Raw genomic sequence first — 21,023 nt, 5'->3', positions numbered from 1 at the left:
TAGTTGTTTGTAAACAACAACAAGGTCAGGGTCAACACAACTAAGAACATTGTATGTGGCACAAATCATTCCCTAAATTCTAGACCTCAGCTGAATCTGATAATGATTGGTGTGACTGTTGAACAAGTTGAGGAGACTAAATTACTTGGTGTTATCTTGGATTGTAAACTATCACAGTCAAAACAGATAGATTCAATGGTTGTAAAGATGGGGAGAGGTCTGTCCATGATAAAGAGATGCTCTGCTTATTTGACACCACACTCCACAAAGCAAGTCCTGCAGGCTCTAGTTTTGTCTTATCTGGATTATTGTCCAGTTATGTGGCCAAAAGCTGAAAGGAAAGACCTAGTTAAGCTGCAGCTGGCCCAGAACAGAGCGGCATGTCTTGCTCTTAATTGTGATCAGAGGGCTAAAATTAATACTATGCATGCCAGTCTCTCTTGGCTAAGCGTTGAGGAGAGACTGACTGCATCACTTCTTCTTTGTAGAAGAAACATTGTGTTGAAAATTCCAAATTGTTTGAATAGTCAATTTACACACAACTCTGAGACACAGCCTTATCCCACCAGACATGCCACCAGGGGTCTTTTCACTGTCCCCAAATTCAAGAAAGCGTACAGTATTATATAGAGACATTATTTAATGGACTCCCTTCCATCTCATATTGCCAAATGAACAGCAAAACTGGTTTCAAAAACAGACAAAGCAACATCTCACGACACAATGCCTCTCATCTATTTGACCTAGATAGTTTGTGTGTATGTATTGATATGTAGGCTACATGTGCCTTTTTTAAATTGATGTAGTTCTGTCCTTGAGCTGATATTGTCTATTAATGTTCTGTATTATGTCATGTTTCATGTTTTGTGTGGAACCCAGGAAGAGCAGCTGCTGCTTTCGCAACAGCTAATGGGGATCCTAATAAAATACCAACACTACGGCTTGAGTCCAGTCTAGCGCTGGCAGGAGTTCAGATCTTTGGCCTAACACTGTGTTGGGGGCCAGGGCCTCACGGCCAGAGCCGAGGTGGGTGGAATAAGAAAGAGGACAAACATGTACTCAGGAAGAGGTAGTGCCATATTCAGGAGAAGAGCATAACAGCGAGGGAGACCATTTTGAAGAAAATAACATAACAGCGAGGGAGAAGAGAATACGTTAGAGGCAGCACGGAATATTTAACAGGTAGACAATGGAAATATTAGAGGTAGCATGGAACCTTTAACAGTGGTAGACAATGGAAATATTAGAGGTAGCATGGAACCTTTAACAGTGGTAGACAATGGAAATATTACAGGTAGCATGGAACCTTAAACAGTGGTAGACAATGGAAATATTAGAGGCAACATGGAACCTTCAACAGTGGTAGACAATGGAAATATTAGAGGTAGCATGGAACCTTTAACAGTGGTAGACAATGGAAATATTAGAGGTAGCATGGAACCTTTAACAGTGGTAGACAATGGAAATATTAGAGGAAACATGGAACCTTCAACAGTGGTAGACAATGGAAATATTAGAGGCAGTATATAACCTTTAACAGTGGTAGACAATGGAAATATTAGAGGCAACATGGAACCTTTAACAGTGGTAGATTATTGACATATTAGAGGCAGCATGGAACCTTTAACAGTGGTAGACAATGGAAATATTAGAGGCAGCATGGAACCTTTAACAGTGGTAGATTATTGACATATTAGAGGCAGCATGGAACCTTTAACAGTGGTAGACAATGGAACTATTAGAGGCAGCATGGAACCTTTAACAGTGGTAGACAATGGAAATATTAGAGGCAACATGGAACCTTTAACAGTGGTAGACAATGGAAATATTAGAGGCAGCATGGAACCTTTAACAGTGGTAGATTATTGACATATTAGAGGCAACATGGAACCTTTAACAGTGGTAGACAATGGAAATATTAGAGGCAGCATGGAACCTTTAACAGTGGTAGATTATTGACATATTAGAGGCAGCATGGAACCTTTAACAGTGGTAGACAATGGAAATATTAGAGGCAGCATGGAACCATTAACAGTGGTAGATTATTGAGATATTAGAGGCAGCATGGAACCTTTAACAGTGGTAGACAATGGAAATATTAGAGGCAACATGGAACCTTCAACAGTGGTAGAGAATGGAAATATTACTCCCTTGGAAAAGGCAGAGTAGACATTCGCTCACACACAGAAATATACACACACGCTGTGTAGCTAAGGTAACACACTTTAGAGACTGAGTGAATATTAGCTGATAATGAGACTGGTGGAGGACCAACCACACCTGGACCAAATTCATTCTCCATTGGTCCAGACCTCAATCATATGGTTTCTCCATTGTTCCAAACCTCAATCATATGGTTTCCCCATTGTTCCAAACCTCAATCATAGGATTTCTCCATATAAATATGATTATTTTACATTCCTTTTCCTGACTAAATTTACCATGTCAGATTGTGAGCCATACTGGCAGAATCTGTCAGTTTGGGACCAGGCTAATAATTAGCTGTTTCACATTTGGTTTCTGTCAGAAACTTTTGTGAGAAACTTACAAGGTTACAAGATTTTTATTTTATTTTTTCTATCACCCTCAGCTATAACCCTCAGCTTCCAGTAGCAGAACCAAGGAAGCGACTAAAGGGATTAGACAGACAAGCAAACAGTGCCCAAATGTTTTCCCTTTCCACTTTAAGCCCAGGTGCCATTAAAGCAGCAGAAAAAAAGTCTATTTTTGCTTCATTTTCTTTCCCACTCACTGCCGCTAACTAAGCCTACCTTTCTTAATCTAAAACCACATGTACCTAGTTCATTCCACCATGCATTCCCATCCAAGTCAATTTCTCTTGCTATGCTGCAGTTAGTGTTTTCAACCCCTTCCCTTTTCTTTCAAACTCAATTTCAAAGAGTCCCTGGAGACAGCAGTGGCCTCCGAGTTGGTCGATCACATTTTCTCATTAATTTAGAGGCGGTAGATGCCTTCCGATTACAGCATGAATAATAAATAGGCCTGTGAGTCTCACTGCAGTGGGTGTGCCAGGCAGACCTACTGTTTAATTTACTGTCTATCCAACAGTAATAGGGAAGCGGCTTCTCCAAAGTGGCAGCAGGAACACATTACATTGTTGTTCCAGACTTAATAAACAACCAGTCAAGTCCTGTTACTGTATGGATGGATGTTCCCAGAGAATCCCAGCCCCTAAGAATAGTCCTGGTGCATTTTACATGCCGTTTCTGTTTGACATAGATTGGAGAAAGCAAGTTATGTTCCCCTCTAATACTAGTTTCAGATTGCTGTGTGAGGAACGACTTCACTAATTAGTTGATCTATGTGATGGTGGTTCTGGTTCTGATTGTTGCTTAAGTGTCCCTGTTCTATACATGTAATCACTTTTCATTTGAGTCGAACAAATTGCATGAAATAGGCTAGTAGCAAGGCCTCCAAATTTGTTAGATACCCTGACCTGAGGTAGAACAAAGCACAAGCATGTTTTTTCCCGGCTCTAATGTCTCCCATTTATTAAATTGATGGTTGTGTACAAATATCTTTCTGTAAAAGTGGTTAAATGTAGCGATAGTGTGACACACCCCATAAACTCAATAAATACAGAATGCCACAAACTCATGTAACGCAATATTACATGCTCTGACATCGCTAACATTTGGAATACAAGTAGTCAGTTGACTACCCTACATACACAAATACAGCATTAGGATATCTTAATGCATCTAGGACATATAGAAAAGTAAACACAGAGATACAATAGACGGAAATATCAAGTAGGAATATTTGATGAATGTAAGCTTTACTTTTTGGTAGCTGATTAATAGACACATTTTCTCTCATTCAGTCCTGCATGGTAGCTGGCTCACAAAAATACATACAGTTACATGTCTTTTGATGCTGTCGTTATTGTAATTGGGTATAAGATGAACAAGCGTGCTCATACATCGAAAAAAAAAGTACGAAGGTTCAAGGTTCTTTGAAGGATTTTGTGTCTTTAGCCCCTGCTTATGCAATTTAGTCAGGGGGCCACCACAGATTAGCTTTGGGGCCACCACAGATTAGTTTTGGGTCCACCACAGATTAGCTTTGGGGCCACCACAGATTAGCTTTGGGGCCACCACAGATTAGCTTTGGGTCCACCACAGATTAGCTTTGGGGCCACCACAGATTAGTTTTGGGGCCATCACAGATTAGCTTTGGGTCCACCACAGATTAGCTTTGGGGCCACCACAGATTAGCTTTGGGGCCATCACAGATTAGCTTTGGGGCCACCACAGATTAGCTTTGGGGCCACCACAGATTAGCTTTGGGGCCACGACAGATTAGCTTTGGGGCCACCACAGATTAGCTTGGGGCCACCACAGATTAGCTTTGGGGCCACCACAGATTAGCTTTGGGGCCACCCTGGATTTTTCCTGAAATCCCATAGAGCCATAATACGATTTGATGGAGGTCAAATCTCTTGGTTTAACTTTGACTGAGTGGCACTGGAATGACTACGTTTTGTTTGAATAGCTGAAGCCGAATAAAAAACATGAGCTGGCGCACACCTAGAAAAATTATTTGGTGTGGAGATGCTGACTAATGGTGAATAAACTATAAACTATCAAAATAAAGAGTGTCACACACACCATATATAAACTCCCAGTAATTTATTGGGTAAATCACCAACGTTTCGGCATCACTGTGCCTTCTTCAGGGTAATGTCATGAATACAGTGTAATTAGTGCAACCAATGACAATAGTGAGGGGTGTGTCATAATGATTCAGTTATTGAAAATAAATTGAGAGAACATTTTCAAAAACAATAGTTTATGGCATATTAAATATATTAGGCTATTGTTATCATAAGGAAACATAATTGAATATTGTACATAATATTAGCATCAACACACATCATTGTTTAATTAAATTTCACATATTTATTTGTTTCCTATTTCATTTCATATTCGTTCCATGTAATCTTTTGGTTCAACCTTAATGCATAATAAGCATCATCAACAGGGGGAACATATTAGGTTTACGCTAATAAGCTGTAGAAAGAATATATCCATTTGTAAGACTTGTTCATAAAAGAGAGAATTGTTCATAAGAAGGGCCAATATTCAGACCACTAGGGATCAATGTTTAAAGGTAGGATATCTAGTAAGCCTCCCTTTGTAGTAGTAGGATCTCAATGTTACCTCCTCTCCTTGGTAGAGCAACATGCTCAATGCCTTTGTATTTGAGGGAGGAGATTGGATGGTTAGCTTCACCAAAGTCAGGTGCTACTGGATAAACAATGTTCTTACACCTGATTGAGCTGCGGTGTTCAGCTATGCGTTGTTTTAATTGTCTTTTTGTTTGTCCTACATAGGCTTTTCCACATGAACAGGTGATGAGATAGATTACTCCCTTGGTCTTGCATGAGATGATACCCCTAACAGGGATTTTGAAACTGTATGTGGGTGTCTGAAGAAGGATGTTTTTATAGTGCTATTGCACTGTGCGCATGAGCCACATTTGTAGTTTCCATTTGGAATGGGTGTCAAGAGTGTCTGAGTGGGCTCAGGGGGCATGTCAGATCTCACCAATATATCTCCAATATTGCAACCACGCTTATAGACCACCAGTGGGAGTTCCTTGAAGAGGTGTGCAATTGTTTTCTCTGATTGCAGAATATGCCAGTGCTTTTTCAGGATTGCTTTCATTTTCTCCGAACACTTGGTGTACTTGGTGCAAAAGACGGTTGCGTTGTTTTTCTTCTTTGGTTGAGTTTTTAGTAATTCCTCTCTTGGTTTTGGAGATATTTTCATCATTGCAGCATGAAGAGATTTGTCTTTGTAGCCTCTCATTTAGAATGTGTCTGCTTCGCAGTGCTAGCTGTGACTGACACAACTTGCCATTCTTCTTGAACTAACAATTACAACGATGAGAGATCCGAGGCCCTACTGAACAGGCAGCTTAATAAGTATTCAATAGCGCCCATCTGACTAGCATAACATTGTTTTATACATGTGTGTATTTGGCATACATAAATAACTTTCTAATTCTGTGAAGGGCATCCTCTTGGTTCAGACAGATATGAGCTGCTTTTCTTCACCCTGTATTTTCAAGGTAGTATGTCTCCCTCTACAGGTTACGAGGTGCATATTCACAACTCACATTTCCCAGTGACTCAACCAGAGGACCTATTAATTACATGCTGCACTGACAGGCAGGATAATCATGTAAATGTTGTTTTCGGGCATTTCGATCAGTGCAATTAAATGTCTGTTTGCCATATTACATGTATTCAGTTGAAATACACCATCCTGACCCTCCAATGTCCTTAATACTGTATTATTTAGAAATATTTCAAATCAAAGTTTATTGATCACATACACATGGTTAGCAGATGTTAATGCAAGAGTAGCAAAAATGCTTGTGCTTCTAGTTCCGACAGTGCAGTAATATCTAACAATTCCCCAACAACTACCTAATGCACACAAATCTAAAGGGGTGAATGAGAATACGTACATAAATATATGAATGAGTGATGGCTGAGCGGCATAGGCAAGGTGCAATAGGTGGCATAAAATACAGTATATACATACATGAGTAATGTAAGATATTTAAGCATTGTTTAAAGTGGCATTGTTTAAAGTGACTAGTGATCCATTTATTAAAGTGGCTAGTGATTGGGTCTCTATGTAGGCAGCAGCCTCTGAGTTAGTGATTGCTGTTTGGCAGTCTGATGGCCTTGAGATGGAAGCTGTGGGGAGATCGAGGGAGTAAAGGATGTCATGTTTTGATTTGAATCAAACTGGATAATGTAACTGCCTTTTTAACTGACCAACTACACACACAAGAAGGAAAGCAACAAGTAATCAGTAAATACTTGACATTTATTTGTATACCTGAAACTCGCATGCGAATACATCTTTAAAACCTTCTATTCAAAATGTGGCATTGTATTTTTTTGAAAATATCAACAACCTTAAAATGACCCTGGAACCATCAAAAGGAAGTCAACACAGTTTACATTAGCTCTGAAAGTTTTTCCTTCACCTTCTCTTCAATGTTCGCAAAGTATTTCATTTGGGCGAGAAGCGCTTTGGCATCTTGAAGCTCTCCTGTTGAAAAGAAATAGACGTTGAGTGAAAGTTGAACCATGTCTCACCAGGGCATCAGCAAGCATCTCAGAAGACTGAAGACAGAGGAGGGAAGAGTAACACTTTGCCCTCTGAGATAGTGCAGCATACCTTTGTGCAGGGATGCATCTATTTGTTCAGTCAAGTCTTTCAACTTCTCTGCAAGTAAAAAGGCAAACTAAAACTTGAATACATTTTGCATTTAGGGGCCATACGGTACAATTTCATCACCCCGAAAAAATCTCATTACTCTCATTAATCTCATTATTCTCATTACATTACTGGAAAAGTAATTACTGGAAAAATAAGCAAAACACTGATCCGTTTCATTAAACTCACATCCTGCCGATTCAAATCAACATACTCAAAAACAAAACAGAAGTAACCGGAGTAAAATGACTTTTTCAACCCAGACCTTTCATAGAGGCGCCTATCTTGGCCGACTCTTCTTTGCTTCGTGCCTCATCCAGTGCTTGGTTGATCTCCATCAACTCCATAAGGAACAGAGGATCAGCCCCCGCATCAGTCCCCTCCTCTATCCCCATGCCATTCAGCTCCAGCTGAAATAGAAGCAGTAACTCAATTTTTTTTAATAATAATCTGACATTGAAGGGAACACAACATTCCACCAGGTTGTCACATATAAACATATCACTGACTGTCTGGCATGCTATAAAAACAAACAAGTACAGTAGAAAAACTGATGGGGGTGGTTTGTGCTGCTGATTGCTCTTAGGGGTTCTAGGCTAGGTTACTACAACTGGTTGTTTAAAGGGTTCTTGCTACGTTAATACTATTTAACTGATTGAATTGGTTTGAGAAAAAGGGATTGTTAAGAAAAACTGTGCTAACCACCGAAGGTTGGTGGCACCTTAATTGGGGAGGACGGGCTCGTGGCAATAGCTGGAGCAGAATACGTGGAATGGCATCAAATACATGGTTTCCATTCCATCCACTCCATTCTAGCCATTATTATGAGCCGTCCTCCCCTCAGCAGCCTCCACTGGTGCTAACATTAATTCAAAGTGTGTCTGTATAAATAATCAAATAAAAATTTAAAACAAGGACATCAAACTCACCATGTAAAGGCCACGACTCAAAGGCTTGAGCAGGGTCCTGTATGCTTTGTTTACTAGGGCTGACTGGTATTCAGAGTACTCTTGTTCTTTCTGACAAAAGAAATAGACAACTTTAACTTACAAATAAAGATTTGGTACACCAGTACATTGGGCATATAGACTAACTACAGTACAGTGATCAGACTGACATCACATAATGGTAACATACAGTCATATCCAAAATTATCGGCACCCTTTACAAAGATGAACAAAAAAGACTATGAAATAAATTATACAAATACTGAGTTATATTGTTAAGGTCAATGGCATCATGAACTTCACCAAGTGCATAACATTTTAGCCAAAAACCTGGTTGCCTCTGCCAGGAGGCTGGAACCTGGCCGCAAGTGGATCTTCCATCAAAACAATAATCCCAAGTTCACATCAAAATCCACAAAGAAATGGTTTATTGAGCACAAAATCAAAATTATGCAATGGCCAGCTCAGTTTCTGGACTTGAACCCCATTGAAAACCTGTGGTTTGAATTGAAGAGAGCAGTCCATAAGCACAGATGAAGGATATCAAGGATCTGGAAAGATTCTGTACGGAGGAATGTCTAAGGTTTTATTTAGATTTATTAGGAACCCCATTAGCAACAGTTAGTCTTACTGGGGTACAACACATGAAGAAAAAGACTTGACATTCATTTAAACATTAACATGTAGTGTGTGTGTGCATCTATCAGTTCCACACACATGCCAGTACACACAACAATTAGATCACATGGGGGAGAGGAGTTGTGCCGTGAGGTGTTGCTTCATTTGTTTTTTGAAACCAGGTTTGCTGTGAATTTGTTCTGGACCTGGGGGCTGTGAAAAGACCCCTGGTGGCATGTCTGGTGGGGTAAGTGTGTGTGTCAGTGTGTAAGTTGATTATGCAAACAATTTGGAATTTCCAACACATTAATATTTCAGTCAGTCTCTCTTCAACTCTTAAACAAGAGAGACTGGCATGCAAAGTATTAATATTAGCTCTCTGATTACAGTCGGGCTGCTCTGTTCTGGGCCAGCAGCACCTTAACTAGGTCTTTCTTCAAGATGAGATCAAACTAGAGTCTGCACAACTTGTTTTGTGGAGTGTGGTGTCAAAAAAGCAGAGCATCTCTTTATTAGACAGACATCCCAATCTTTACAACCATTGAATCTATATGTTTTGAACATTAGAGTTTACAGTAACACCAACTAACTTAGTCTCCTCAACTTGTTCAACAGCCACACCATTCATTACCAGATTCAGCTGAGGTCTAAAACTTAGGAAATTATTTGTACCAAATGCAATGCTCTTAGTTTTAGAAATGTTCAGGACCAGTTTATTACTGGCCACCCATTCAAAAACAGACTGCAACTCTATGATCCCTCCCAGTGTGTTCTCCAATCATATAAAACATTTCAGAAAAAGGGTCAGTGCCGTTATCCTCGTAAGCAGAGGGTGCCGGAGTATTGAAAACAGGGGTGCCAATAATTCTGACCTCTATCTAATTTATTACTTGTTAAACAAAATCTCTTTCTCTGAGCAATAATATTAGTATTAAAGAATCTAATTGTCAAAACAATGTTTGCATACAATATAGCTGAGTGTTTGTATTAGTTATTTTACAGTATTATTTTGCTCATCTTAAATAAAGGGTACCAGTCATTTGGGATGTGACTGTATATAGAGAATATTGGACGTCAGACACACAAAAATAAACAAACACATTTAACACATCTTTCCTCAAACTGTCAAACTGTCACAAATGTGGGAAAGACCATGTCACCATGGGAATTACATTACAAGTTATTTCACACATTGCCACCTCTCCGACTCAGAGGGATTGGGTTGAATGTGTAAGACACATTTCGGTTGAATGCTTTAAATTGTGCAACTGACTAGGTATTCCCCTTTCCTCTATATCCATTTATCTTTAAAAGCCAAACCCTGGGTGATAATTAGATTCTTCGACAGTTCTTGACACTTTACAGTGGGAAGCGGGTTGGAATGTGTCTGGATCCATCAGGGAACAGGTATAAGTGAGATGTGGTGGATGGGTGTAACGGTGGATACAAGCTTAGTGTGCATCCCAAATGGCACCCTATTCCATCCAATAAAAAGTAGTGCACTACAAAGTGAATAGGGTGCCATGTGGGATGTCGTTTTGGAGATGGCTGACAGGCAGAGAGCATTTGCAGCTGTCAGGTCCTTCAAACCCAGGCAGGATCAATAGACTCCAGTGGTGGCCAGAGGGGCTGTCATGTCAACAGTATGCCCTTTGTCTTTACCTGGATGCCTCAAATGCAACAGGAGCATCCTGGAAACCTTGTAATTGTAAGTAATGAGTTTTACCCCCTGTAGGACTGAGTCAAATTAGGGAATGTAGCCAGGGGTGCTGATTTAATAATACAGTTGGAAAGTTGTGTAATGATTTGGTTGTGGTAGAGGAATCCTTGGCAGCATGTTTTGCGTTCAGTCCCATTGTGCAACAGTATAAGGTCAGCTAATTAGGTGATAACTGTCTAGTCCCATTGAAGTATAGTGGGTAATTTAAATTATATCATTATCCCAGCCGATGTAGATTATAACTGTCTAGTCCCATTGAAGAATGGTGTGTTATTTAAATTACATAATTATCCCAGCCTATCATCATCCCATGATATTACAGGGTCTAAAATGGTTAAGTGTGAAATGCAAGCACCCATTCCTAGTACTGTCCATTCCTAGTACTGTCCATTCCTAGTACTGTCAATTCATAGTCCTGTACAGGCCTAGTATTGTCCATTCCTAGTCCTGTACAGGTCTAGTATTGTCCATTCTTAGTCCTGAGAGGCCTAGTATTGTCCATTCCTAGTCCTGTAGAGGACTAGTATTGTCCATTCCTAGTCCTGTAGAGGCCTAGTATTGTCCATTCCTAGTCCTGTACAGGACTAGTATTGTCCATTCCTAGTATTGTCCATTCCTAGTACTGTCCAGGCCTAGTATTGTCCATTCCTAGTACTGTCCAGGCCTAGTACTGTCCATGCCTAGTATTGTCCATTTCCAGTATTGTAAAGGCCTAGTATTGTCCATTCATAGTCCTGTCCATTCTTAGCACTGTAGAGGCCTAGTATTGTCCATTCCTAGTATTGTCCATTCCTAGTATTGTCCATTCCGAGTCCTGTCCAGGCCTCGTCCTGTCCAGGTCTAGCATTGTCCAATTCCCAGTACTGTAGAGGCCTAGCATTGTCCATTCCTAGTATTGGCCATTCCTAGTACTGCCCAGGCCAAGTATTGTCCAGGCCTGGTATTGTCCATTCCCAGTACTGTCCAGTCCTAGTACTGTCCATTCCCAGTACAGTCCAGGCTTAGTACTGTACATTCCCAGTACTGTCCAGGCCTAGAATGGCCCATTCCTAGTACTGTCCAGGACTAGTATTGTCCATTCCTAGTCCTGTACAGGACTAGTATTGTCCATTCCTAGTACTGTACAGGCCTAGTATAGTCCAATCCTAGTATTGTCCAGGCCTAGTATTGTCCATGCCTAGTACTGTACAGGCCTATTATTGTCCATTCCAATAACTGTACAGGCCTATTATTGTCCATTCCTAGTACTGTACAGGTCTGGTATTGTCCCTTCCTAGTACTATCCATTTCCAATACTGTACAGGCCTGGTATTGTCCATTACGAGTATTGTAAAGGCCTAGAATTGTCCATTCCTAGTACTGTACAGGCCTAGTATTGTCCATTCCTAGTACTGTACAAGCCTGGTATTATCCATCCCTAGTACTGTACAGGCCTGGAATTGTCCATTCCTAGTACTGTTCATTCCTAATACTGTACAGGCCTAGTATTGTCCATTCCTAGTACTGTAGAGGCCTAGTATTGTCCAATCCTAGTCCTGTCCATTCCTACTACTGTAGAGACCTAGTATTGTCCATTCCTAGTGTTGTCCATTCCTAGTACTGTACAGGCCTAGTATTGTCCATTCCTAGTCCTGTAGAGGCATAGCATTGTCCAATCCTAGTACTGTAGAGAACATGTATTGTCCATTCCCAGTCCTGTCCAAGCCCAGTCCTGTCCAGGCCTAGCACTGTCCAGGCCTAGCACTGTATAGTCCATTCCTAGTCCTGTCCAGGCCTAGTCCTGTCCAGGCCTAGAATTGTTTATTCCTAGTCCTGTAGAAGCCTAGCATTGTCCATTCCTGTACCTGTACAGGCCTAGTATATTCCATTCCTAGTCCTATAGAGTTCTAGTATTGTCCATTCCTAGTCCTGAGAGGCCTAGTATTGTCCAATCCTAGTATTGTCCAGGCCTAGTATTGTCCATTCCAAGTACTGTACAGGTCTAGCATTGTCCATTCCTAGTACTATCCATTCCCAGGACTGTACAGGCCTGGTACTGTCCATTCCTAGTACTGTACAGGCCTAGTATTGTCCATTCCTAGTCCTGTCCAGGCCTGGTATTGTTCATTCCTAGTCCTGTAAAGGCCTACTATTGTCCATTCTTAGTCCTGTACAGGCCTATTATTGTCCATTCCTAGTACTGTTCATTCCTAGTACAGTACAGTCCTAGTATTGTCCATTCTTAGTACTGTATAGGCCTAGTATTGTCCATGCCAAGTATTGTCCAGGCCTAGTACTGTCCATTCCTAGTACTGTCCAGGCCTAGTATTGTCCATTACGAGTACTGTACAGGCCTGGTATTGTCCATTCCTAGTACTGTAAAGGCCTGGTATTGTCCATTCCTAGTATTGTCCATTCCTAGTACTGTACTGGCTTTGTATTGTCCATTCCTAGTACTGTACAGGCCTAGTATTGTCCATTCATAGTATTGTTCATTCCTAGTACTGTACAGGCATAGTATTGTCCATTCCTAGTACTGTACAGGCTTTGTATTGTCCATTCCTAGTACTGTACAGGCCTAGTATTGTCCATTCCTAGTTCTGTACAGGCCTGGTATTGTCCATTCCTAGTATTGTTCATTCCTAGTACTGTACAGGCATAGTATTGTCCAATCCTAGTACTGTCCATTCCTACTACTGTAGAGGCCTAGTATTGTCCATTCCTAGTACTGTAAAGGCCTAGCATTGTCCATTCCTAGTATTGGCCATTCCTAGTACAGCCCAGGCCTAGTCCTGTCCAGGCCTAGCATTGTCCATTCCTAGTACTGTAAAGGCCTAGCATTGTCCATTCCTAGTATTGGCCATTCCTAGTACTGCCCAGGCCTAGTACTGTCCAGGCCTAGTATTGTCCATTCTGAGTACTGTACAGGCCTGGCATTGTCCATTCCTAGTACTGTAAAGGCCTGGTATTGTCCATTCCTAGTACAGTACTGGCTTTGTATTGTCCATTCCTAGTACAGTACAGGCCTAGTATTGTCCATTCCTAGTTCTGTACAGGCCTGGTCTTGTCCATTCCTAGTATTGTTCATTCCTAGTACTGTACAGGCCTAGTATTGTCCATTCCTAGTACTGTAGAGGCCTAGTATTGTCCAATCCTAGTCCTGTCCATTCCTACTACTGTAGAGGCCTAGTATTTTCCATTCCTAGTGTTGTCCATTCCTAGTCCTGTAGAGGCATAGCATTGTCCAATCCTAGTACTGTAGAGGACATGTATTGTCCATTCCCAGTCCTGTCCAAGCCTAGTCCTGTCCAGGCCTAGCACTGTCCAGGCCTAGCACTGTATAGTCCATTCCAAGTCCTGTCCAGGCCTAGTCCTGTCCAGGCCTAGAATTGTTTATTCCTAGTACTGTAGAGGCCTAGCATTGTCCATTCCTGTTCCTGTACAGGCCTAGTATATTCCATTCCTAGTACTATAGAGTTCTAGTATTGTCCATTCCTAGTCCTGAGAGGCCTAATATTGTCCAATCCCAGTATTGTCCATTCCAAGTACTGTACAGGTCTAGTATTGTCCATTCCTAGTACTATCCATTCCCAGGACTGTACAGGCCTGGTACTGTCCATTCCTAGTACTGTACAGGCCTAGTATTGTCCATTCCTAGTCCTGTAAAGGCCTACTATTGTCCATTGTTAGTCCTGTACAGGCCTATTATTGTCCATTCCTAGTACTGTCCATTCCTAGTACTGTACAGTCCTAGTATTGTCCATTCTTAGTACTGTAGAGGTCTAGTATTGTCCATTCTTAGTACTGTAGAGGTCTAGTATTGTCCATGCCAAGTATTGTCCAGGCCTAGTACTGTCCATTCCTAGTAATGTCCAGGCCTAGTATTGTCCATTCCGAGTACTGTACAGGTCTGGTATTGTCCATTCCTAGTACTGTAAAGGCCTGGTATTGTCCATTCCTAGTATTGTCCATTCCTAGTACTGTACTGGCTTTGCATTGTCCATTCCTAGTATTGTTCATTCCTAGTACTGTACAGGCATAGTATTGTCCATTCCTAGTACTGTACAGGCTTTGTATTGTCCATTCCTAGTACTGTACAGGCCTAGTATTGTCCATTCCTAGTTCTGTACAGGCCTGGCATTGTCCATTCCTAGTATTGTTCATTCCTAGTACTGTACAGGCATAGTATTGTCCATTCCTAGTACTGTACAGGCTTTGTATTGTCCATTCCTAGTACTGTCCATTCCTACTACTGTAGAGGCCTAGTATTGTCCATTCCTAGTCCTGTCCAGGCCTAGTCCTGTCCAGGCCTAGCATTGTCAATTTCTAGTACTGTAAAGGCCTAGCATTGTCCATTCCTAGTATTGGCCATTCCTAGTACTGCCCAGGCCTAGTACTGTCCAGGCCTAGTACTGTCCAGGCCTAGTATTGTCCATTCTGAGTACTGTACAGGCCTGGTATTGTCCATTCCTAGTACTGTAAAGGCCTGGTATTGTCCATTCCTAGTACAGTACTGGCTTTGTATTGTCCATTCCTAGTACTGTACAGGCCTAGTATTGTCCATTCCTAGTACTATCCATTCCCAGGACTGTACAGGCCTGGTACTGTCCATTCCTAGTACTGTACAGGCCTAGTATTGTCCATTCCTAGTCCTGTAAAGGCCTACTATTGTCCATTGTTAGTCCTGTACAGGCCTATTATTGTCCATTCCTAGTACTGTCCATTCCTAGTACTGTACAGTCCTAGTATTGTCCATTCTTAGTACTGTAGAGGTCTAGTATTGTCCATTCTTAGTACTGTAGAGGTCTAGTATTGTCCATGCCAAGTATTGTCCAGGCCTAGTACTGTCCATTCCTAGTACTGTCCAGGCCTAGTATTGTCCATTCCGAGTACTGTACAGGTCTGGTATTGTCCATTCCTAGTACTGTAAAGGCCTGGTATTGTCCATTCCTAGTATTGTCCATTCCTAGTACTGTACTGGCTTTGCATTGTCCATTCCTAGTATTGTTCATTCCTAGTACTGTACAGGCATAGTATTGTCCATTCCTAGTACTGTACAGGCTTTGTATTGTCCATTCCTAGTACTGTACAGGCCTAGTATTGTCCATTCCTAGTTCTGTACAGGCCTGGCATTGTCCATTCCTAGTATTGTTCATTCCTAGTACTGTACAGGCATAGTATTGTCCATTCCTAGTACTGTACAGGCTTTGTATTGTCCATTCCTAGTACTGTCCATTCCTACTACTGTAGAGGCCTAGTATTGTCCATTCCTAGTCCTGTCCAGGCCTAGTCCTGTCCAGGCCTAGCATTGTCAATTTCTAGTACTGTAAAGGCCTAGCATTGTCCATTCCTAGTATTGGCCATTCCTAGTACTGCCCAGGCCTAGTACTGTCCAGGCCTAGTACTGTCCAGGCCTAGTATTGTCCATTCTGAGTACTGTACAGGCCTGGTATTGTCCATTCCTAGTACTGTGAAGGCCTGGTATTGTCCATTCCTAGTACAGTACTGGCTTTGTATTGTCCATTCCTAGTACTGTACAGGCCTAGTATTGTCCATTCCTAGTTCTGTACAGGCCTGGTCTTGTCCATTCCTAGTATTGTTCATTCCTAGTACTGTACAGGCATAGGATTGTCCATTCCTAGTACTGTAGAGGCCTAGCATTGTCCATTCCTAGTATTGGCCATTCCTACTACTGCCCAGGCCTAGTATTGTCCAGGCCTAGTACTGTCCATCCCTAGTATTGTCCATTCGTAGTACTGTCCAGGCCTGGTATTGTCCATTCCTAGTACTGTACAGGCCTAGTATTGTCCAGGCCTAGTACTGTCCATTCCTAGTACTGTACAGGCCTAGTATTGTCCATTCCTAGTTATGTACAGGCCTGGTCTTGTCCATTCCTAGTATTGTTCATTCCTAGTACTGTACAGGCATAGGATTGTCCATTCCTAGTACTGTAGAGGCCTAGCATTGTCCATTCCTAGTATTGTCCATTCCTACTACTGCCCAGGCCTAGTATTGTCCAGGCCTAGTACTGTCCATCCCTAGTATTGTCCATTCGTAGTACTGTCCAGGCCTGGTATTGTCCATTCCGAGTACTGTACAGGCCTAGTATTGTCCAGGCCTAGTACTGTCCATTCCTAGTACTGTACAGGCCTAGTATTGTCCATTCCTAGTACTGTACAGGCCTGGTATTGTCCATTCCTAGTACTGTACAGGCCAAGTATGGTCCATTTCTAGTACTGTACAGGCCTGGTATCATCCATTCCTAGTACTGTACAGGCCTGGTATTGTACAGGCCTGGTATTGTCCATTCCTAGTACTGTACAGGCCTAGTACTGTCCATGTCTAGTACTGTACAGGCCTTATATTGTCCATTCCTAGTACTGTACAGGCCTGGTATTGTCCATTCCTAGTACTGTACAGGCCTGGTATTGTCCAATCCTAGTACTGTACAGGCCTGGTATTGTCCAATCCTAGTACTGTACAGGCCTGGTAGGCCTATTAACCAATTTTCAAAACCTCTATTCAAACATGAGCCTTCATGAAAATCCTAGCGTAAACCTAGCCCTAGCACTGGATTACTTTTTCAAAACCCTGACCCCCGCATTTTCTCTTATACCAGCGTTAGCCTTTTGCAAAACTAGGGCACAGTTATTATAATATTAAAATATTTGAACGGACGTTAGAATTCGATTAGCCTACTTCTGGGAGTATTCAAAACATGACATAGGCCTATTTGAATAAAAATGCTAAAATGTAATTCAATTATGTATTTGACATTTTCGACATACAAGGATAGACCATGACATTTTTATCAAACAACAGTTTTAGAACAGTTTTTATGACTATTAAAAACATAGTTTTAAAAAAAAAATGTAAATGTAATTTTTCACAGGTGCACCTTGTTATTGTCGGTCAATCAAAGCTGCACTCCTGTCCGAGGCACCATGTGTACCATGTGTAGCCCCTTGATCAACATCCATTATACTACACATAAGAGTCATTGGACGAAGGCGACTTCTGTAAGGGGGAGTTTGTAAAGGGACCCAATGCTCGGTCTGAACATCTGCGTCTCCAAACATCTGTGTGAACGGAAGACGGACACCACAAATGTATTTTACATTTGTGAATTTAATTTGGATGTGATATGAAAGTAAAAGGATTTATGTTTCAAGAAACGTACCGCAATTGAGAATCGATTCACGTTTAGATGGAGTATTTGGCTGTTTTGGCTTCCAGAGCCAATGCGCCTTTAAACAGAACATGTAAGGTCTTTGGACTGTAAGGAGTAAAGTTAAGCTCCTTTAGTCCATTATTGGGCTACTCCATGTGTAGCAAGTGAAGTTGGAGATTTCTAATCAATGCAAAATGGAATTACAATTACGGAATAAAGTTGGCTATATTTTTTATTTTTTTTATTTTTATTTCACCTTTATTTAACCAGGTAGGCTAGTTGAGAACACCTTTATTTAACCAGGTAGGCTAGTTGAGAACACCTTTATTTAACCAGGTAGGCTAGTTGAGAACACCTTTATTTAACCAGGTAGGCTAGTTGAGAACACCTTTATTTAACCAGGTAGGCCAGTTGAGAACAAGTTCTCATTTACAATTGCGACCTGGCCAAGATAAAGCAAAGCAGTTCGACACATACAACGACACAGAGTTACACATGGAGTAAAACAAACATACAGTCAATAATACAGTAGAAACAAGTCTATATACGATGTGAGCAAATGAGGTGAGATAAGGGAGGTAAAGGCAAAAAAAAGGCCATGGTGGCGAAGTAAATACAATATAGCAAGTAAAACACTGGAATGGTTGATTTGCAGTGGAAGAATGTGCAAAGTAGAGATAGAAATAATGGGGTGCAAAGGAGCAAAATAAATAAATAAATAAATAAAATAAATAAAGTAGGGAAAGAGGTAGTTGTTGGGGCTAAATTATAGGTGGGCTATGTACAGGTGAAGTAATCTGTGAGCTGCTCTGACAGCTGGTGCTTAAAGCTAGTGAGGGAGATAAGTGTTTCCAGTTTCAGAGATTTTTGCAGTTTGTTCCAATCATTGGCAGCAGAGAACTGGAAGGAGAGACGGCCAAAGAAAGAATTGGTTTTGGGGGTAACCAGAGAGATATACCTGCTGGAGCACGTGCTACAGGTGGGTGATGCTATGGTGACCAGAGAGATATACCTGCTGGAGCGCGTGCTACGGGTGGGTGATGCTATGGTGACCAGAGAGATATACCTGCTGGAGCGCGTGCTACGGGTGGGTGATGCTATGGTGACCAGAGAGATATACCTGCTGGAGCGCGTGCTACAGGTGGGAGATGCTATGGTGACCAGAGAGATATACCTGCTGGAGCGCGTGCTACAGGTGGGAGATGCTATGGTGACCAGAGAGATATACCTGCTGGAGCGCGTGCTACATGAGAAGTGATAGGCTACAATGATCAACCAATAGTTAGGCTGTTGTTTAATATGAATAGAGCTGTTGTGGCATTAGAACCAGGAGCACAGCAAAACAGTCTCAATTAGCCTTACTAACTAGCTAACTTAACTGGCTAGAGTAGCTTCTTTACATCGATTTGATGGTCATCACAAGTTACCACAGTCACAAAGTCATAAACCTAGGCTATTTCAAATATGTATCTGCATAAACATGAATTCAAACCTAACCTTAGCAAATAACATTAACCACACTGTTAATTTAAGGTTAGGCATAAGGTTAAGACCCAAAAGCTCATTTTTGTTTTCATTAATTTTTACGATATAGCCAATTTTAACTTTGTGGCTGAGGTAACTATTAATGAGAACCCGATTATTTGACAAGCAGAGAGCACACCGCCTCACCTGATTCGCGCGAGCAAGTCCCCATTAAAGTTTTTAAACTTTAAAACACATGCATTTCAAATACCCAGATATCGCCCCCAAAATTGTATATCATTCTAATAGCAAAATCATTAAAAATGCCCATCCCTACTCAAAACCCAAGTGTTCCCAGCCTTATTGCTGTCAACTGACAAGCCCTGAGCCCTCCATCCATACCATAGTTTTCTGGCTGAAGTTGTCAGGGTGAAGAGACCGCTGGAGCTTCAAGTATGTTTTCTGCAGCCTCTGGGTATCCAGTGCAAAGGTCTGGTCACTAAAAATAAGCAATAACAGAGGTTAAGCATCCATTGCAACTGTAGGGTACTTTAGGGTGAATCTGTCCTATTAAAGGCCTTGTTTTTTAACTGATTGTGATTCCTACCCATGCATTTATTCCACATTTTGTTGTGTTACAGCCTGAATTCAAAATAGATTAAATACATATTTTGTTTTCTCAACCTTCAACACACAATACTCCATAATGAAAAAGTGCAAACATGTTTTTAGAAATGTTTGGAAATGTATTGAAAATGAAATACAGAAATATCTCATTTACATAAGTATTCACACTCCCTGTCCTTTACACTTGTGTGTATTCGGTAGTTGTTGTGAAATGTTTAGATTCCTTGTTAGATATTACTGCACGGTCGGAACGTGAAGCACAAGCATTTCACTGCACTCACATTAACATCTACTAACCATGTGTATGTGACCAATAAAACTGGACTTGATTGTATTGCACACAGAGTGAGTACATGCAATTATTATGTGACTTGTTAAGCACATTTTTACTCCTGAACTTATTTAGGCTTGCATTAACAAAGGGGATGAATAATTATTGACTCAAGACATTTAATATTTTCATGTTTAACAGTGGTGGATAAAGTACTCAATTGTCAAGATATCTTTTATAGAAAATTACTCAAGTAAAAGTCACTGAGTAAAATACTACTTGAGTAAAAGTTTGGTTTTAAATATACATAAGTATCAAAAGTAAATGCAATTGCTAAAATTAAGGGGTGTGAATACTTTCTGAAGGCACCGTTTGTGATGAGTGCAAACAAAATAGTGAATACAAACTAAATTAATAATAATAATGATAATAATAGGGAGCTTAGTGAGTGTGTAAACATAATGTAACATTTCAATTGAAAAGGTCATATCACTCACCACTCCATAATCAGGAAATAGGACGCCCTCTCATCTGGAGGCTGGACAAAGTTACACGATAAACAGAAGAAGGCCGGAGTTTGTTCGATAGACTGGCTACAGTTCCAACAGTGTAGCTTCACAGAGGCTGTGCAGAAAGTCGTTTGCAGTGAACTGACATGTTTTACTGTACTTTCGTTAAGTAATCTGAAGCCCGTGTGCCTCCTTGTGCCCTTACTGCTGAAGGTGATAGAGTTGTTGCATAGCGTTGCACGAGACGAAGCCTTTGATAACCATTGCCTGATAGCTAATAACTTTGGTGAATGCTGAAGAGCCTGCGATATGCAAATAATGCCTAAATTATTCAGTGACAGCATTGTTGACAGGTCAAAGCATAGGTTAGTTGTCTAAATGTGTATAATGGAGCACTTCCTGGAGAATGATGTTTCTTCTTCTACTGTATGATAAGCGACAAAAAAGCGCACTAC

The 21,023-nt window shown here is 41.1% G+C and overlaps 1 protein-coding gene across 1 annotated transcript; it reads right to left on the bottom strand.

Annotated features, from left to right (window-relative positions):
• Nucleotides 1-6,848: 6,848 nt before the first annotated feature.
• Nucleotides 6,849-21,013, bottom strand: hscb (HscB mitochondrial iron-sulfur cluster cochaperone). Its single transcript, XM_021622124.2, has 6 exons — nucleotides 20,557-21,013; nucleotides 19,564-19,660; nucleotides 8,192-8,281; nucleotides 7,528-7,672; nucleotides 7,224-7,271; nucleotides 6,849-7,094 (listed from the first exon to the last, which is right to left on the bottom strand). Exons 1-6 carry the CDS (start codon nucleotides 20,910-20,912, stop codon nucleotides 7,000-7,002), a joined length of 831 nt encoding a protein of 276 aa, XP_021477799.1. The 5' UTR covers nucleotides 20,913-21,013; the 3' UTR covers nucleotides 6,849-6,999.
• Nucleotides 21,014-21,023: the final 10 nt, after the last annotated feature.

Source organism: Oncorhynchus mykiss, chromosome 11 (genome assembly GCF_013265735.2).
Source record: "Oncorhynchus mykiss isolate Arlee chromosome 11, USDA_OmykA_1.1, whole genome shotgun sequence".
NCBI classification, from domain to species: Eukaryota; Metazoa; Chordata; class Actinopteri; order Salmoniformes; family Salmonidae; genus Oncorhynchus; species Oncorhynchus mykiss.
Note: the sequence above shows the minus strand (reverse complement) of the source record. Positions and strands in the feature narration are given on the sequence as shown.

Coding starts and splice junctions, on each gene's coding strand:
- hscb (XM_021622124.2), bottom strand. CDS start 20,912: ATGCTGTCACTGAATAATTTAGGCATTATTTGCATATCGCAGGCTCTT. Junction 7,673..8,191: donor TGAGTCGTGGCCTTTACATG/GTGAGTTTGATG, acceptor CTTCTATTTCAG/CTGGAGCTGAATGGCATGGG. Junction 7,095..7,223: donor AGATGCATCCCTGCACAAAG/GTATGCTGCACT, acceptor TCTTTTCAACAG/GAGAGCTTCAAGATGCCAAA.